Source organism: Saccopteryx leptura, chromosome 2 (genome assembly GCF_036850995.1).
Source record: "Saccopteryx leptura isolate mSacLep1 chromosome 2, mSacLep1_pri_phased_curated, whole genome shotgun sequence".
NCBI lineage: Eukaryota > Metazoa > Chordata > Mammalia > Chiroptera > Emballonuridae > Saccopteryx > Saccopteryx leptura.
Window position 1 is genome coordinate 22,797,361 of NC_089504.1, and position 19,436 is coordinate 22,816,796.

Consider the following 19,436-nt stretch of genomic DNA (forward strand, 5'->3'; position numbering starts at 1 on the left):
AATAGTGGTATAGTAACATTCTTGTCTATCTTAGCACACTTGCAACATTATCTTACTTTACATTTCTGGCAGTGAAATTGCTAGAACTAAGGATATGCATATTTTATATTGTGATATATGTTGTATGATTGCTTTCTATAAAGATTATATGCCTACTTAGGATGTCACTGGTAATATATAAGCAATTTTCTTGTCTTTGTTAATATGATAAGTAAAAAATTTTATCTTACTGTTTACTTACCGTTTTCTTTTATTTGGTAACTTATAAAGTATTTATAGTGATTTCTGTTAATGTGGGTTTTTCCCTTTTTAAAATTGTGGTAAATATATATAACAGCCTGATCAGGTGGTGGCATAGTGGATAGAGCATCAGCCTGGGATGCTGAAGACCCAGATTTGAAACTTTGAGGTCACCGGCTTGAGCCACGGAGTCGCTGTCTTGAGCATGGGATCAATGACAATCCAGTGGTTGCTGGCTTGAGCCCAAAGGTCACTCGCTTGAAGCCCTAGGTCACTGGCTTGAGCAAGGGGTCACTCGCTCTGCTGGAGTCCCTATACCCCTGATCAAGACACATATGAGAAAGCAGTCAATGAGCAACTAAGGTGCCACAATGAAGAATCGATGCTTCTCATCTCTCTCCCTTCCTGCCTGTCTATCCCTGTCTGTCCCTGTCTTGCTCTTTCACGAAATATATTTTTTTTACATATATTTTTATATATGTTTATATATGTAAATATGTGTAACATAAAATTTACCATTTTAACCATTTTTACATATACAATTCAGTGACATGGAGTACATTCACATTGTGCAACTTGTCACCACTCCCTTCTCCAGAACTTTTTCATCTTCCCAAACTGAAACTCTGTGCCCATTAAACACTAATTCCCCATTTCCCTCACCCCTCGAACCCTGGCAACCACTGTTTTACTTTCAGTCTTTTATGAGTTTTGTCTGCCAATAATAGTTTTTAAAATATTTTTATACAATAGTCAAGTCTGGTATGTCTTATTTACTGATTGATTTGAGAGAGAGAAAGAGAGTAACATTAATTTATTGTTTCACTTATTTATGCATTCATTGCTTGATTCTTATATGTGCCCTGACCACGGATCAAACCTACAACCTGTTTCACAACAGTGCTCTAATCTACCAACCTACCCAAAGCAACAGATCTCTTAAGATTGTATTATACTGCCTGACCAGGTAGTGGCACAGTGGATAGAGCGTCGGCCTGGGATACTTAGGATCCAGGTTTGAAACCCCAAGGTCATTTGAGCGTGGGCTCATGCAGCTAGAGCACAGGGTTGCCAGCTTGAACATGGGATCATGACATGACCCCATGGTCGCTGGCTTGAGCCCAAAAGTTGCTGGCTTGAGCAAGGGGTCACTGGCTCAGCACCCTGCCCCCACCCTCTGGCAAAGCATGTATGAGAAAGCAATCAATGAACAACTAAAGTGCCATACTAGGAGTTGATATTTCTCATATCTCTCTTTCTCTCTCTCTCTCTCTTGCTAAAAACAAACAAAAAAACAGATTGTATAATTATATTATACTTTCTGATTTTGATACCATACTTATAAAATCCTAGCTTAGCAAAATTTAAAAAAAAATTTAACCTATGATCTACTTTTATGTTTTAGTTGTTGACATTTTTTAAATGATATTTTAATTGATTTTTTTAGAGTAGAGAAAGGGGGTGGTGGGAGTGACAGGAGGTGGGGGAGCAAGAAGCATCAACTCTCCTGTATGTGCCTTGACCTGGCAAGCCCAGGATTTTGAACCAGTGACCTCATCATTTCAAGTTGACACTTTATTCACTGCACCACCACAGGTCAGGCAATTGTTCATATTTAATATGTAAATCTTTGTTTTATTAGAAATATTTTTGAGGTAGGAAGTAGGGGTTCAGTTTTGATCTTTATTTTACTCCAATGATCAGTTTCTCCTTTATTTTTGGGGAAGGGTAGTTCATTATCCACTTCTGTGAAACATGTCTTTTGTCATGTTCTAGTTTTTAATACAAATGATATGCCTACTTACAACATGCATATATTCACTTCTGCTTACAACCTGCACATTCCGCTTTCATGGCCACAGTCTACCTTCATGTATGAGTTGCTCACATGGTAATTTCTGTGTCTAATTTGTATTTCCTTTTGGATTCCATTCTGTTCCTGTCTCAATGTCGCTTTGGCTTAATATAAATATATTATAGGGTAAGGCCCATTCTTTACTTTCTATTTTCTAAAATTAATTGATTAATATATCTTAGATATATATATATTAGAATTTTTTTATAATTTCTACCCCAAAAAACACAGTAGAAATTGAGTTCATTTTATAGATTAATTTTAATATAATTAACATATTTATATTGCTCACTGATCAATATAATTAACGTACATGTATTGTTCAGTGATCCCTCTGAAGAGGAAGTTATATTTTGTTTCCTGTCTTTTAATAGAGCTTTTAATTTTCTTTTATGTAAGTAGTCCAATTTTCTTGTTAGTGTGATTCCTAAATATGTTAGTATAAATCTTGAAGAATAAATAAACAATTTAATAAAATTCTTAAAAACGAGGTTATTCTAAAGGGAAACAGTGAGAAATCCCAGTTGCTTAGTAACCAAAGTCAGCCCAAATGACCTACTTTATTCTTTGATAGGCCTGATTTCTTCCTCAATACCCTTTCTATTTAGTTATTTTTGTGCAATTTTTATGTATTAATGTTTCATAAAATATTATTTTTCTTTTATTCAAAGTTCTACATCAAAGCTGAATTCAAAATTTCTTTTTGCATATATAATATATATCAGAGATCTTTGACAATTCTGGGTAGCTGATAAATTAGTTTCATTTTCTATTCCATGAATAACAAGATATCCCCTAACATGCACATAACTTCTCCAGCTTGTGCACATACTTGCCAGAAGGTTAAGTGAATATCAAGTGTTTTTATCTTTTGATTTAAACTAAAATTATAGCTAAAGAAATTATATCATATTTTGAGGTACAGCAATTGAGAAATGATTGTATTAACAGCAACCATTACTTTTTTTTTTAATGTTTTCTCCTCAGGGAAACATAGCACTATTGAGTGTCTATTACATCCTATGGAGAACGTTAATCTTAAATCACAGTGTTAAGAGCTCCTGGTTTGGCCCTGGCCGGTTGGCTTAGCGGTAAAGCGTCAGCCTGGCATGCAGGAGTCCCGGGTTCGATTCCCGGCCAGGACACACAGGAGAGACGCCCATTTGCTTCTCCACCCCTCCACCTCTCCTTCCTCTCTGTCTCTCTCTTCCCCTCCCGCAGCAAGGCTCCATTGGAACAAAGATGGCCCGGGCGCTGGGGATGGCTCTGTGGCCTCTGCCTCAGGTGCTAGAATGTCTCTGGACGCAACAGAGTGACACCCCAGAGGGGCAAAACATCGCCCCCTGGTGGGCATGCCAGGTGGATCCTGGTTGGGTGCATGCGGGAGTCTGTCTTGACTGCCTCCCCGTTTCCAGCTTCGGAAAAATGAAAAAAAAAAAAAAAAAAAAAAAAAAGAGCTCTTGGTTTGGGTCCCATAAAGCAACCATTATTGTATAGACAGTTTTTCTTGACCTTGTGAGTGGAAGTAATAAATCTGCAAGAGATGACTATGGGAGGATTTTTCTCTAATTTCTCTAAAAAGTCATCAAACCAAATGTTAAATTTTACATGAAGTATATTACTCTCCCCACCTTCGTAAAATATTTGTTGGTTTTTCAATCATACTTCTGCTATTTCCTTTGTCTATAGTTAGTGTAACCATTCCAGAGAGTTTGTTGCCTAAGATTTAAATATTATCTCCCATAATAGTAATTCTAGCATTATAATTTTTAGCATCAGATCCATATAATCTCTTCATATTAAGAAGACTTTTTTTTCTTTTCTGTTCTCAGTGGAGAATATGCCTCAATTTCATTTTTTTAAAATTAAGTATTTTTTCTGCTTAATTAAAAACAAACTATAAAGTTGCTTATTAAGTAAAGCTATCTTTTTTTCAGGTGTTATTTTCTCAGATTTTTGTTGTCAGAAGCGTTTCTTGCATGTCTGCTACTCAGAGACCTTTGTACTCAGTGCTCAGTGAAATATTTAATACATAGTATTTTGAAAACTCCAGAATGACCATGGCTTTTTGTGTTTCTCTACTATGATACCCCTTAGCCAAAGAGGAAGGAGTGAAGAGGAACAGAACAACAACAGTAATACTAGTAGCCACAGCATATATATAGAATTGCTTAATGTAGATGATAAATAGAATTACTACAGGGAAAATGAAGTCACTGAGGTTAAGTTTACTTTTGTTTGTGCGGGATCCTGATTAAGGGGAAACAAAACCATTATTCTACTTAGAACCTCAATATGATGTCTTTTCCTAGACAAATAAATTTCAAAACAAATTCAGTTCTTCAGTTGGCACTAGGCACACTTCAAGTGCTTACTAGCCTCATGTGGCTAGTGGCTATCATATTGGACAGTCTAGATAGCGAACATTTTATCACAGGAAATTTGGTTGGACAGCACCATTTTATCTTCCCCACCTCTAGTTACTTGTGTGTGCGCGCAATAGTTTTAATAACTGCTTTAATTCCTTGTCTGTCAGTTCTGAGTCTTTTTTGATTGATTGACACTACCACTCTTCCTCACCTAATTATGGGCTCATGGTGGAAGTCTGAATCAGTTTTTAAAGTTGAAAGAAGTAGAACCCTTTTTAATAAAATCTTACTAGGGAGCTCAGTATACATATACGACCTAAGCTGCCATGTTTGAAGTGGGATTGTGGTACTCAGTATTCCACATATAATTGGTTTTCAGGAACATAAAACCATTGATATAAAATGTTCAAATAATTACTCATACATTCTTGAAGATGATGCTTTGAAAATGGAATGTTTGACAGTAGTGCTTTACCTGATACATTAGATTTTGTGTATTGCATAAAAATACTATTAAAAGGTTTATATAAAAGACTTGTACAGTCATGTGCCACTTAACGACAGATGTGTTCTGAGAAATGTGTCGTTAGGTAATTTTGTCATTGTGCGAATATCATAGGGTGCAATTACACAGACCTGGATGGTATAGCTTACTACACCCCTAGGTTATATGGTATAGCCTATTGCTCCTGGGTTACAAGCCCATTCAGCATGTTAATTTACTGAATACTATAAGTAATTATAACACAATGGTAAGTACTTGTGCATGTAAATAGAAAAGGTACATTAAAAATACTGTGTAAAAGGTAAAAAAATGTTACACTTGCACAGGGCACTTACTGTGAATGGAACATACAAGGCATTAGTAGTCAACCTGGTCCCTACCGCCCACTAGTGGGCATTCCAGCTTTCATGGTGGGTGGTAGCGGAGCAACCAAAGTATAAATAAAAAGATAGATTTAACTCTAGTAAGTTGTTTTATAAAGATTTATTCTGCCAAACTTAGCAAAAATCCGATATTAAGTAATTATTATTATATGCTTTAATTTGCTGTAACTTTGCTTTATAAATTTTATAAAGTAAAGTTACTTTCTTACTTTATAAATCACCATTACTGTAGAACCAGTGGGCGGCTAGAAAATTTTACTACAAACAGATACAAAAGTGGGCGGTAGGTATAAAAAGGTTGACTACCCCTGTTGTAGGGACTGGAAGTTTCTCTGGATGATTCAGTGAATGGTGAGTGAATGTGAAGGCCTGGGACATTACTATACACCATTGTAAACTTCATAAACATGGCACACTTAGACTACACTAAATTTATAAAACAACTAAAAATTAAATCATGTAAAAGAGAACATGATGTGGTCAGGATATGTCGTAAACATGAGGTATATGAGGTTACTGCCGGCATAATATGTCATACTGTTTTATAGCAAACGTTTTTTAATAAATAATCATATTACTTTACATTAACTCATTTTCAGGATTCATATGATGCTTCTATGTAACCAAAAGTTCTCATTTTGGATTGTTATATAGAGAACCCAAGCTGCACTGCAGGCTGTCAGTGCTGTCCAGTCAGGAAGTCTGGCCCTCCCTGGAGCTCCTACCAGTGAAGGCACAGTTCTGCCTGGGCAGAGCCCTGTGCTCCGAATAATTATTGAAAACCTCTTTTACCCTGTTACTCTGGAAGTTCTTCATCAGGTAAGGAGGAACTCTTACGAGATCATAGAACCCTATAACTTCAGATGTTTTACATCTTTAGTTTTTTAGGTTGATTTTGATCGATACATTTGTTTAAATATTTTTTTAAAATTTATCCTGTTTCATGCAAGAAATAATATCAATTAGAAATAATTTGAGGTCCTGGCCAGTTGGCACAGTAGAATAGTGTCTGCCTGGCATGTGGATGTCCTGGGTTTGATTCCCGGTCAGGGTACACAGGAGAAGCAACCATCTACTTCTCCACCCGACCCCTTTCTCTCCCCCTTCTCTCCCCCTTCTCTCTGTTTCTCACTCTCTTCTCCCACAGCCATGGCTCAATTAGTTTGAGGGAATTGGCCCCTGGTACTTGAGGATAGCTCCCTGGAGCCTCTTGCACTAAAAATAGCTCAGTTGCCAAGCAACAGCTTTAGTTGGGCAGAGCATCTCTTGGTAGGGATTTTGCTAGGTGGATCCCGGTTGGGGTGCATACAGGAGTCTTTCTTTCTGTCTCCCTCCTCTCACTTAAAAAAAAAAGTAATTTGAGCCTGACATGTAGTGGTGCAGTGGATAAAGCATCATCCTGGAATGCTGAAGTCACTGATTTGAAACCCTGGGCTTGCCTGGTCAAGGCACACACAAGAAGCAACTATTACAAGTGATGCTTCCTGCTCGGCCCTCTACCACTCCCCATTCTCTCTCCTCTCAAATCAATAAATAAAATTTAAAAAAGAAAAAGAATTTTGACAGCTCTTGTGTTCTAACTTAAATACTTGATTTTAAAAGGTGTATAAGACATTTTTTTTTCTAAAGCATGAAAACAAAGCATACAATCATAAGAAGCATTGATAGTAGTTATTTCTAAGAAAGTAGTGTCAGCCCCTGGTCTGTTGGTTCAGTGGATAGAGCATTGGCCTGGCATATGGACATCCTGGGTTCGATTCCCAGTCAGGGCACACAAGGGAATAAACCGTCTACCATATTTTATTAAATATTTTAACACACCATTTGTTTCAGATTTTTTTTCTCTTATTTTCCTCCTTAAAACCCTAGGTGTGTCTTATGGTCAGGTGCATCTTATGGAACGAAAAATATGGTACTTCTCCCTCCCTTCCTCTGTCCTTTCTCTCCTACTTTTCTCCCCCAGCCAGTGGCTTGATTTGTTTGAGCGTTGGCCCTGGGTGCTGAGGATAACTTGGTTGGTCCATGTGCCAGCCTCGGTCACTAAAAATAGCTCAGTTGATTCGATCATCAGCCCCAGACGGGTTGCTGGGAGGATCTTGGTTGGGGTGCATGTGGGAGTCTTTCACTATCTCCCCTTCTCTCACTTATAAAAAAATAAGTAAGATCAATATCGAAAACAGTTTATTCCTGTTGACTCTTTCTTACATTTTTATTTTTAAAACTCTCAAAGGGCAGTATATAAATAACTCTTTATATGTAACATGGATGTATCATATGTCAAATAATGCCCAAGTTAGATTTCAGTGACTACCCATTAATATGAAACTGTCTTAATAAAAGGACATTCTACCAAACATTGGCCTACTCTGAGGATAGAATTTAAGGATGGGAAGATCACCTCATTGTATAATTTTATAGTGAATAAAACTGAGACTCAGATAATTGATGAATTGAAGATAGCAGAGAATAATTGAAGAGACAATTAGAACTCAAGCCTCCTAATGTGAAGTCCAGAGGTTTTTTTTGTATACTTGTTTTATTTTTAACTAATACTTCATATATGCATCCCCTTAAAATATAACAGCTATTCGTTAATTTGTATACATTAAATAAACATTTGGTATCTAGACCAAAAACTTTAGTCTTATCCCTTTTAAGTACATATTAGTTGCATTTCATTATATTTGTCAATCCATATATTAAAATACTAAAACATTACTTATTTTCATATTTGTATCTCAATATATATTGCCAGTATCATAGCAGGCCAGTCCAGAATTATTTAACTTCATTTTCAATTTTTGTATTTATACTACTAAATGAAGGGTCATGAAGGGGTGCATGCATCTGTATTTCAGAATTAAAAAGCGCCTGACCAGGCAGTGGTGCAGTGGATAGAACATCGGCCTGGGGATACAGAGGACTCAGGTTCGAAACCCCGAAGTTTCAAGCTTGAGTGTGGGATTATTGGCATGACCCCATAATCAATGGCTTGAAGCCCAAGGTCGCTGGCTTGAGCAAGGTGTCATTTGCTCTGCTGTAAGGTCGCTGGCTTGAGCAAGGTGTCATTTGCTCTGCTGTAGCCCCCTGGTCAAGGCACATGTGAGAAAGTAATCAATGAAAACAACTAAGGTGTCACAACGAAGAATTGATGCTTCTTACCTCTCTCCCTTCTTGTCTGTCAGTCCATTCCCACCTGTTCCTCTCTGTTGCTCTCTCTGACTAAAAAAGAAAAAAAGAAAAAGAAATGCATCTTATCCTATTACATTTTACAAATAAGGAAACAGGCCCTTATTAAGTTACATTTCCAGTCACTGTACCAACTGGTGGTAGAGCTTGGGTATGTTTCCTAATAACAGGTCCTGTGCCATGCATGTAAATATCAAAATATACAACTTATTAGGCTTACTGTGATCCCTAGGATAGTTTTCTGGATAACATTTTCTTAAATATGCATTTGTGAAGCACGTCCTGGGGAAGGCTTTAACAGTGGTATCTATAGGCACTGTTGTTCTTAAAAGGGTTCAGGAATGCTCAAGTGATTGGTTTCTCTGTTCTGGTGGATTTCTTGTCTTCTGTTGAACCCGCTAGGTGGCCCTGAGCATTCTGATCCATCAGCAGTGTGTGTTTGCTTTTGGTACACTGTAACTACTGCTAACTTACACTGTTCTACAAAGGATTTCTTGCTCCTGAGGCTCAATGTTGCTATCTGTCCCACTGAGTTTACCCAGAGTCATGTGATCCTGACCTATCATTCCATTTATCCTCTCCCTAAGAGCAGTAACAAGCCTGTTTTTCTCCCCAAAAGATCATAGTGTCCTCAGGTGAAGAGGAGTGATTCTGAGAATCCTCAATAGTAACTCTCCTAGTAAGACTTCCAGCCTTTCAGTTACAGCACTCCCTTGTTTAATGCTCCTTCTCATTGTTGAAATCAAGCCAAACTCCTCACCAAGTGCCATAAGGCCCTCACATGCAGACCTCTACATCTCTTCAACCCCATGTCCTAATGCTTCTCTGCTTATTTAGCACATTGATTTTTGTGGCCCTTTCCCTCCATCTTATTCCGGTCTTAGTCCATTTCTATCTTCTATTTCATAGGCTTGGAACACGTCACTGAGATAGTCACTTAACTGAATTGTATAACATATCTTTGGGTTTTTAGCTTTTTCATCTTCTCAGAGATTATTTCTTTAGTTACATTTACTAAGTCCTCTCCTCTTCCCATGGCATTCTTTCTGCATATAGTTTGAATCCTGGCATTACCACTTACTTCCTTTATAACCCTGGGCAGGTAATTTGCTCCATCTATGTCTTTTACTTATTTATATAATGGGGATGAATGAAGGTGGTCTCTAATACCTTTATTGTGAGGAGTAAATGAGTTAATACATTCAAAGCACTTAGAAGAGTGCCTACTACATGTTAAATGCTTAAGAAATTTTAGCTGTAATTATAAGGTGCTAGCAAATTGCACTGAAAGAAACTGATCCTTGTTTCTGTAGTCTTGTGGGTAAGATATAATTTCATAAGTAATAGCATAAAACAGTGAATATTGAGATAGGGAAATACATGGAAGTGTGGAGTTGCTTGCACCTGTTATAATTAATTATTATAAATATAATATAAAAAATTATTTTATATTCTTTGCTGAAAAGTTTGCACTAGCTCAACTGCTCTCTAACATCTATAGAATGGTTTTTCCTTTAGTTCATGTTATAAAGGGGTTGCGAGTGATTGAGATGGGAGTGGTACTATTTCAGACCAGGGAAGTTAGAAGAGATGTTTCCAATATGACATTTGATCAGAGGCTCGAAGGATGTTAACGTGTATGTGTATGCGGTAGAATAATAATCTAGTCAGAAAAAACAGCAAGTACAAAGTTCTTAAAATGGAGGTGAGCTTAATGTGTTCAGATATCAGAGATAAGGCTATGTTACTGGAATGTGAAAAGTAGGAAAGCTGTTAATAGGAGGCTCAGAAAAGCAGGAGCCCAATGATGTAAAGCCTTTATCATCTTTACACTAAGTTAGATGGGAAACCATTGGAAGATTTTGGGAAAGGGGTACATTTATGGTTTAACAGAATCACTCTTGTTGCTGTTAAGAATAAGCTGTAGGCATACATGAGGACTCTTGTCATGGTCCATATGAGAGACAGTGAAGACCCAGGTAAAGATGTGGGCACTGGAAGTGGGAATCATGGATGTTTTTGGAAGGATTTGCTGATGGGTTGAGTAAAGGTGAGTTATGAAAAGAATGAAAATAATCAAGAATGTCTTCCAGAATTTGGCTGTGAGCCTCTGGTGAAATAGGGCTGTCTTGTATTAAAATTAGTAAAGACTAAAGGGAAAAAATATTTGGGGCAGAGGTGGGAGGTAAGACAGAATTCAAACGTTTGGTCATGTTAAGTTTGATGTACCTATTAGGCATCCAAGTAGGAGCTGTTGAAAAGGAAATTGGGAAATAAATCTGGATTGGACAGAAGAATTCTGGGCTGGAAATTTGGTAAATCAACATATGGGCGGTAATTTAAAGCCATTGGATTGTATGGCATCAACTAAAGAGTATTTCTAGATAAGAAGGTATTCATTGACTGATCATTATGTAAACTCAATCCTGCATACTAAAAAGTTTTTGTGTACAGGAGTAGTTCAAAACGATATTCTCATGTTATCCATTACTTCCAAATACTGTTATATATGGGGGTATTTTATGAATGTCCAAGAGACAAATCTCTTCAGGACAAAGGAATGATCTTTTTGAATTGCAGAATAAAGGTAACTTGCAAAAATCAGTTATTATGATATTAAATAAAAGAATCAATACTGGTCATATAAAATTCTTGTTCTTTGTCTTACTGTTTTTGTTAGCTATAGAAAGTATCATAACAAATTGTGGCCAGTGTGCTTGATATTTTAAAAATATTGAGGACAGCACCCCTATCTACTGTGTTACCAGCCAGTACAATCTTTAGTATTTTCTTAGTCCCATTTTAAAGTCTAAAAGATTATAATGTACAGGACACATCATGAGTTGATTCTATATGTTTATGTTTATGACATCAAAATAAATAGTAGAGAAATATTAGAGAAATAGAGTCAAAGACCTTATAATCAGTAAAAAATAAATCTGAATATTTAGAACTTTCTCAAATGTTAATCTTGAAACCAAATCTGTGTAATATTTAATATTTTGATCTCTGGCTAGGTAGCTCAGTTGGTTACAGCATCATCCTGACATGCCAAAGTTACAGGTTCGATCCTCAATCAGGGCACATTCAAGAATTAATCAATGAGTGCATAAGTAAGTTGAACAACAGTCGATGTTTCTTTCTCCCTGCCCTCAACCCAAAGCAATACATTTTTTTTAATTGAAATAAAAATAGGCCTGACCTATGGTGGCTCAGTCGATCAAGCGTCGACCTAGAACACTGAGGTTGCTGGTTCAAAACCCTGGGCTTCTTCAACAAATAGTGTTGGGAAAATTGGACAGCTACCTGCAAAAAAATGAAACTAGACCACCAACTTACACCATTCACAAAAGTAAACTCAAAATGGATAAAAGACTTAAATGTAAGCCGTAAAACCATAAGCATCTTAGAAGAAAACATAGGCAGTAAGCTCTCTGACATCTCTCGCAGCAGTATATTTGCCGATTTATCTCCACGGGCAAGTAAAATAAAAGACAGGATAAACAAATAGGACTATATCAAACTAAAAAGCTCTGCACAGCTAAAGACAATAAGAACAGAATAAAAAGACAAACTACACAATGAGAGAATATATTTGACAATACATCTGATAAGGGGTTAATAACCAAAATTTATAAAGAACTTGTAAAACTCAATACCAGGAAGACAAACAATCCAATCAAAAATGGGCGAAAGAAATGAATAGACATTTCTCCAAAGAGGACATACAGATGACCAACAGGCATATGAAAAAATGCTCAACATCACTAATCATTAGAGAAATGCAAATTACAACCACAATGAGATAATCACCTCACACCATCCAGAATGGTGCTCATCAACAAAACAATACAGAATAATGCAGACTGGTGCAGCCACTGTGGAAAACAGTTTGGAGATTCCTCAAAAAATTAAAAATCGAACTGCCTTTTGACCCAGCTATACTTAGGAATATACCCCAAGAACACCATAGCACTGTTTGAAAAGAAGAAATGCACCCCCATGTTTATGGCAGCATTGTTCACAATAGCGAAGATCTGGAAACAGCCCAAGTGTCTGTCAGAGGATGAGTGGATTAAAAAGCTTTGGCACATATATACTATGGAATACTACTCAGCCATAAGAAATTATGACATCGGATCATTTACAACAACATGGATGAACCTTGATAACATTATACTGAGCGAAATAAGTAAATCAGAAAAAACAGAACTATATGATTCCATACATAGGTGGGACATAAAAATGAGACTCAGAGACATGGACAAGAGTGCGGGGGTTATGGGGTTGGGGGGAGGAGAGGGAGAGAGTTGGGGGAGGGGAGGGGCACAAGGAAAACCAGTTAGAAGGTGACAGAAGACAGTAGGACTTTGGGTGATGGGAATGCAGCATAATCAAATGTCAAAATAACCTAGAGATGTTTTCTCTGAACATATGTACCCTGGTTCATCAATCTCACCCCATTAAAATGAATAAAAAACAAAAAAAAAACCCCTGGGCTTGCCCTGTCAAGGCACATATGGGAGTTGACACTTCCTACTACTCTCCTCCTCTCTCTCTTTCTCTTTCTCTCTCCCCCCCCCCCCCGTCTCTATTCTCTAAACTGAATAAATAAAAATTTTAAAACAAATAAAAATAGAATTTAGCATTTTGGTAATTACAAAATAGTATTAAAGATCACACTTGGCCCTGGCCAGTTTGCTCAGTGGTAGAGCGTCAGCCCAGCATGTGTATGTCCGGGGTTTAATTTCTGGTCAGGACACACAGAAGAAGTGACCATCTGCTTCTCTACCCCTTCTCCTCCTTCTACTCCTCCCCCTCGATTGACTCAAGTGAGTTGGCCTCTGAAGCTGAGGATGGCTCCCTGGCCTCCACCTCAGGCACTAAAAAAATAGCTCTGTTGCTGAGCACCAGAGCAACAGCCCAGACGGGCAGAGTATCGCCCCCTAGTGGGATGACTGGGTGGATTCCAGTTGGGGCACATGCAGGAGTCTGTCTCTCTGCCTCCCCTCCTCTCACTAAAATAAAAACAACAATAACAAAAAATCACACTTTTAGGCATTTTTAGATTCTTAGATATTGGTGCTTGTTTACTTTATTCAAAAGTATCAGATTGATTTTCATAATACAATCCACGGGGCTCTAGCTAGCTATCCATGGTTAGCCAGTTAAATCGATGTATATTCTTTTAGCACTTTCAGGTAAAAATCACACAGCCAAACACAGCTGTCAGTGAGGATGTCCATCAGGTTTTTCAAGTTAAATGAGAGACTCAGAATAATAACAATCTGCAGACTAAGTGGAAATTAACTAGGTTCTATAGCACAATTTGGTATAAAATTAATTTTTTTTAAGTGAGAGGAGTGGAGATAGTGAGGTTGACTCCCACATGCTCCCCAACAGGATCCAGTTGCCAGTGCTCAAAATCATCTGAGCTATTTGTAGTGCCTGAGGCTGACACGCTCAGACCAACCGAACTGATCTCAGCTCCAGGGACCTACGCTCCAAGCAATTGAGCCACTGGCTGAGGGATGGGAAGAGGGAGAGAAGGGGGAGAAAGAGGGGAAGAGAACAGATGGTCACTTCTCTTGTGTGCCCTGACCAGGAGTCAAACCGACAATGTTCATTTGCCGGTTCAGTGCTCTGTCCACTGAGCAAACTGGCCAGGTCCAAAATTACCCTAAATTTTAGAGCAAATTATTCCTCATTACTTCATTAGTGAGTTCTTTTATATCCTAAATGTTCGTAATTTTTTTAAAACTTCATATTACCATAATTTTTCAATTAGGCCTCAGAGTATAATTCTTTATTAGTTATTAAAAACATTTTTCCACCTGAACTGTGGTGACGCAGTGGATAAAGTGTTGGCCTGGAACGCTGAGGTCACTGGTTCAAGACCCTGGGCTTGCCTGGTCAAGGCACATATGGGAGTTGATGCTTCCTACTTCTCCCCTCTTCTCTCTCTTTCTCTAAAATGAATAAATAAAATCAGATGGAAGACGATTTGACTTTGGGTGATGGGTCTGCAACATAATTAAATGTCAAAATAACCTGGAGATGTTTTCTCTGAACATATGTATTCTGATTTATTAATGTCACCCCATTAAAATTAATTTTAAAAAATACGAAAAAATATAAATTCTAAAAAAAAAAATTTCCCTGTACCTCTTATATGCCAGGAATTATACTAAAAAAATCGAAATGATTAAGACAAGGCATTTTAATTAAAGGAGACCCATACAACCAAATGTGTAGTACATTGTAAGTAAAACAACGAGGGGAGTATTTATATGAGACTAAGAAGGGGATTGTATTTGGGAAAGAGAACTATTGAGAGTTAGGGGAGGCTGAGAGTTTTCCGGTGTTACTAACTCCCTACCCTAAACTGAGTTTGTGAAAAAGATGAATGAAAATTACTAGGTGTTAGGCACAAGAGTTCAGGTATAAGCAAAAGCTACATGTATAGGTATAGAAGTTTGAAACCACTTGGTGTATTTGGAGAACTATAGACAACTGCATATTATTGATGAAAATAATGTGATATAAAAAGTTTCAGGAGCCTGACCAGCAGTGGCGCAGTGGATAGAGCGTCAGACTGGGATGCAGAGGACCCAGGTTCGAGACCCCGAGGTCGCCAGCTTGAGTGCAGGCTCATCTGGTTTGAGCAAAAGCCCACCAGCTTGAACCCAAGGTCACTGGCTCGAGCAAGGGGTTACTCGGCCTGCTGAAGGCCTGCAGTCAAGGCAAATATGAGAAAGCAATCAATGAACAACTAAGGTGTTGCAACGCGCAATGAAAAACTAATGATTGATGCTTCTCATCTCTCCGTTCCTGTCTGTCCCTATCTATCCCTCTCTCTGTCTCTGTAAAAAAAAAAAAGTTTCAGGAGATGAGGTTGAACAGGTACACCAGGATGAGACTGTTATACCAAAGAGCTTGGATTTTACCAAGTAAATAATGGGGAGGTAGTGAGGAATTTTAAACAGGGAGAAATATGTATAATCTGACTTGTACTTGAGAACACTACCTGTGGCTGCAGAATGAAGGAGGGAAGTTAGGCAGTATGACCTTTTATATATATATATATATATTTTTAAAAGTCTGTTGCTACTTTATTGGGTGAAAGAAAAAAACAAACACCATTCAGTTGATGCATTTATATAGATTGGGGTGTGTGTGTGTGTGTGTGCGCGCGCGCACGCACTTGCACGCACACACACATGCGCCTACTTAGTACCAGTATCAGCAAGGGTGAAAATTAAGAAAATAATAAGACCTTTCCCCAAGAAGCTTATACCTACATCTCAAAGAAAGCTACAAAATTTTAAATTCTTTGACAGTCAGCTGAGAAGAAAGTAAATTTGGTATTTTGTGATTTTCAGAATATTATCTAGGACACAAAAGGTATACTGAGAAGATACCTGTGATAGGACCAAAATTTTTGTTAAAAGAACAAAACTTTTCCTAGTGTTTTACAAAACACAGTTAAATGAGAAGCTAAGGTACCAAAGTTCTAAACCCTGAAATATAATCATAATGAAATTAACAAGTTTTTAAAAGTTTAAAATTTCAATAAAGACTCTCAGACTATCTGATTTTAAGGAATGGCATTATCTAGTGAGACCCCTTCCAAGACCTCGGTTTCACAAATCCTGAATGATGTTATTTCCTATAAGAAATGTTTGACTCTAAGCTAATTACATAACAGACTATCTTTTCAAAATGAGTATTTGGACATTAGTATACTTTATCTTATTTGGGGTATGGTAAAATGTACATAAATAAATTTTACCATTTTAAGTGTTTTTAATGTCTAGTTCAATGGCATTAAGTACCAAACACCATATATATGTCCAGACATTTTTCATCTTCCCATATTGCTACTCCTGTACTCGTTAAACAGTAATTCCCTTTCCTCCCTTAGCAACCACCATTCTACTTTTTCTCTTTTTTTTTGTTTTTTTTATGACAAAGAGAGAGAGTGACACATAGGGACAGACAGATAGGAAGGGAGAGATTGGCCCTGGCCAGTTGGCTCAGTGGTGGAGCGTCGGCCTGGCGTGCAGGAGTCCCGGGTTCGATTCCCGGCCAGGGCACACAGGAGAGGCGCCTATCTGCTTCTCCACCCCTCCCCCTCTCCTTCCTCTCTGTCTCTCTCTTCTCCTCCCGCAGCGAGGCTCCATTGGAGCAAGGATGGCCTGGGTGCTGGGGATGGCTCTGTGGCCTCTGCCTCAGGCGCTAGAATGGCTCTGGACGCAACAGAGCGATGCCCCAGATGGGCAGAGCATCACCCCCTGGTGGGCGTGCCGGGTGGATCCCGGTCGGGCACATGTGGGAGTCTGACTGCCTCCCCCTTTCTAGCTTCGGAAAAATGAAAAAAAAAAAAAAAAGAAAGGAAGGGAGAGAGATGAGAAACATCAATTCTTTGTTGCGGCACTTTAGTTGTTCATTGATTGCTTTCTCATATGTACCTTGACCAGGGTGGGGGTAGGGGCTACAGCAGACCAAATGACCCCTAGCTCAAGCCAGCGCCTTGGGCTCAAGCTGGTGTGCCTTGCTTAAACCAGATGAGCCCATGCTCAACCCGGCAACCTCGGGATTTCGAGCCTGGGTCCTCCGCATCCCAGTCCGGTGCTCTACCACTGCACCACTGCCTGGTCAGGCCCACCATTCTACTTTCTGTATCTGAATTTGACTACTATTCTCAGTTCCTCGTACAAGTGCAATCATGCATCATTTGTCCTTCTATGACTGGCTTATTTCAGTAACATAATTTCTTCAAGTTACGTCCATGTTATTATAACATGTCAGAAGTTTATTTTTAAAGCTCATAATATTCTGTTGTATATATATATAAATATATACCACAGTTTGTTTATCTGTTCATTTGTGGATAGACACTGGGTTGCTTCCATCTTTTGACTGTTGTAGACAATGCTGCTATGAACCTGGGACACAAATACCTCTTCGAATTCCTGCTTTCAGTACTTTGGGGTATATTCCCAGAAGTGGATTGTTAGATCATATGCTAATTCTATTTTTAAATATTTTTGAAGAACCGCCATAATATTTTCCAGTTTTTCTACATCATTTTTAATACTTGATATTTTCTTTTGTTTTTTTGTTTGTTTTGGTAATAGCTATCCTATTGGGTTTGAAGTGGTATCCCATAGTTTTTATTTGTATTTCTTTAATGATTAGTGATGTTGACAATTTTTTTCATGACTTTTTATTTTTAATTGATGGATTTTGGAGAGACAGAGGAAGGCAGGGAGAGATGGGGGCATTTATTTGTTGTTCCATTTAATTGGGAATTCATTGGTTGCTTCCTATAAGTGCCCTGACGGGATCAGACCTGCAGCCTTGGTGTTTGGGGACGATGTTAACTGGCTGAGCTAACTGGCCGTGGCCTTAATTTTTGATGTTTTTATTGACTGTTCAGTTACCTTTTTTGTAGAAATGTTCATTTGTTTTTTGAGAGAGATCAAAACAGAGAGGAAGGGAAGAGATGAGAAGCATCAAAATCATAGTTGTATCACTTCAGTTGTTTAACTACTTCTCATATGTGCCTTGACCAGGGTGGCAGTGGTGAAGGGGGGTGCTCCAACTGAGCCAGTGACTCCTTGCTCAAGCCAGCAACCTTGAGCTTCAAGCTGATGACCCTACACTCAAGCCGGTAACACCAAGCTCAAGCTGGTTAGCTTGCACTCGAGCCAGATGAGCCTGTGCCCGAGCCAGCAACCTCAGAGTTTTGAACCTGGGACCTCAGTGTCCCAAGCCGATGTTCTATCCACTGCACTACCACTGTCAGGCCATTTGGGGTTTCTTGTGCATTTTTAAATTGGATTTTTGTTTTTGAGTTGCTGTTCGTTATATATTCTGGATATTAACCCTTTGTCAGATATATGATTTGCAAATACTGTCTTATTATGTGGGTTGTGTTTTTACTTTACTCTGTTGATAGTGTTTTTTTAATGCACAAAGGGTTTTAATTTTTATGTAGTCGAATTTATCTAATTTTTCTTCTGTTGCCCCTATTTTAGGATATTCCTCATTCTTTCTCATAATTAAAAAGCAGGGCAATTTGCCCTATTAAGGATACTCAGACATAATATTATGATAATAGTAAATTCTCACTAGTATAGGGGAATACTTATCTTTTTATTCTTAGAAGCAGGACAAGTTTCTGGCTCATTAAGATCTAAATTTTAAATGGAATGTCAGAGGAAAACAAAATGTATTATAGTAACCCTGGCCACAAACCTTTGTACTGATGAAGCAGAACAGTATTGTTGAGAGCATTGGTAACCAGAGATCTGTTAGGAAACCTTCCCCACACTGTTGATGCCTTTTCTCCAATGACACTTCAGAGAGGCATTCCTTGATCATTCTTGCACCTTTCCAACTTGCATTTCGGTTTTCTCGTGTCCCTTTTCCTTTTTTTATTTATTTTATTTTATTTTTTTCTTCTTCTTTTCCAAGTGAGAGGAGAGGAGATAAAAAGACTCCCCTATGCACCCCAACTGGGACCCACCCATCAACCCCTGTGTCAACCCCTGTGTGGGGCCAATGCTCTACCCATCTGGGGCCATGCTTAGAACCAAGCTACTTTTAGTGCCTTAGGCGGAGGCTCCACTGAACCATCCTTAGTGCCCAGGGCCAGTGTGTTCAAACGAAAGGAGCCATGGCTGTGGGAGGGGAAGAGGGAGAGAGAGAGAGATGAGGGAGAGGGTGGAGAAGCAGATGGTCGCTTCTCCTGTGTGCACAGAAATCAAACCCGGGATGTCCACACACCAGGACAATGCTCTACCACTGAGGCGACCTGACAGGGCCAGTTTTCCTTTTTTAAATTCATAACCTTTTTTACAACTAGACATTGTTATTTATTTGCTTAT

General features: G+C 38.4%; 1 protein-coding gene across 6 annotated transcripts in view; it reads left to right on the forward strand.

Annotated features, from left to right (window-relative positions):
- Positions 1 to 19,436, forward strand: part of PTBP3 (polypyrimidine tract binding protein 3) — a 104,828-nt gene that overhangs the window by 54,901 nt on the left and 30,491 nt on the right. For all 6 annotated transcript variants that reach the window (XM_066367446.1, XM_066367447.1, XM_066367448.1 and 3 more), the window contains one exon: positions 6,007 to 6,171. In XM_066367446.1, the coding sequence (XP_066223543.1) occupies positions 6,007 to 6,171 (165 nt within the window). The remainder of the gene's footprint in view (positions 1 to 6,006; positions 6,172 to 19,436) is intronic.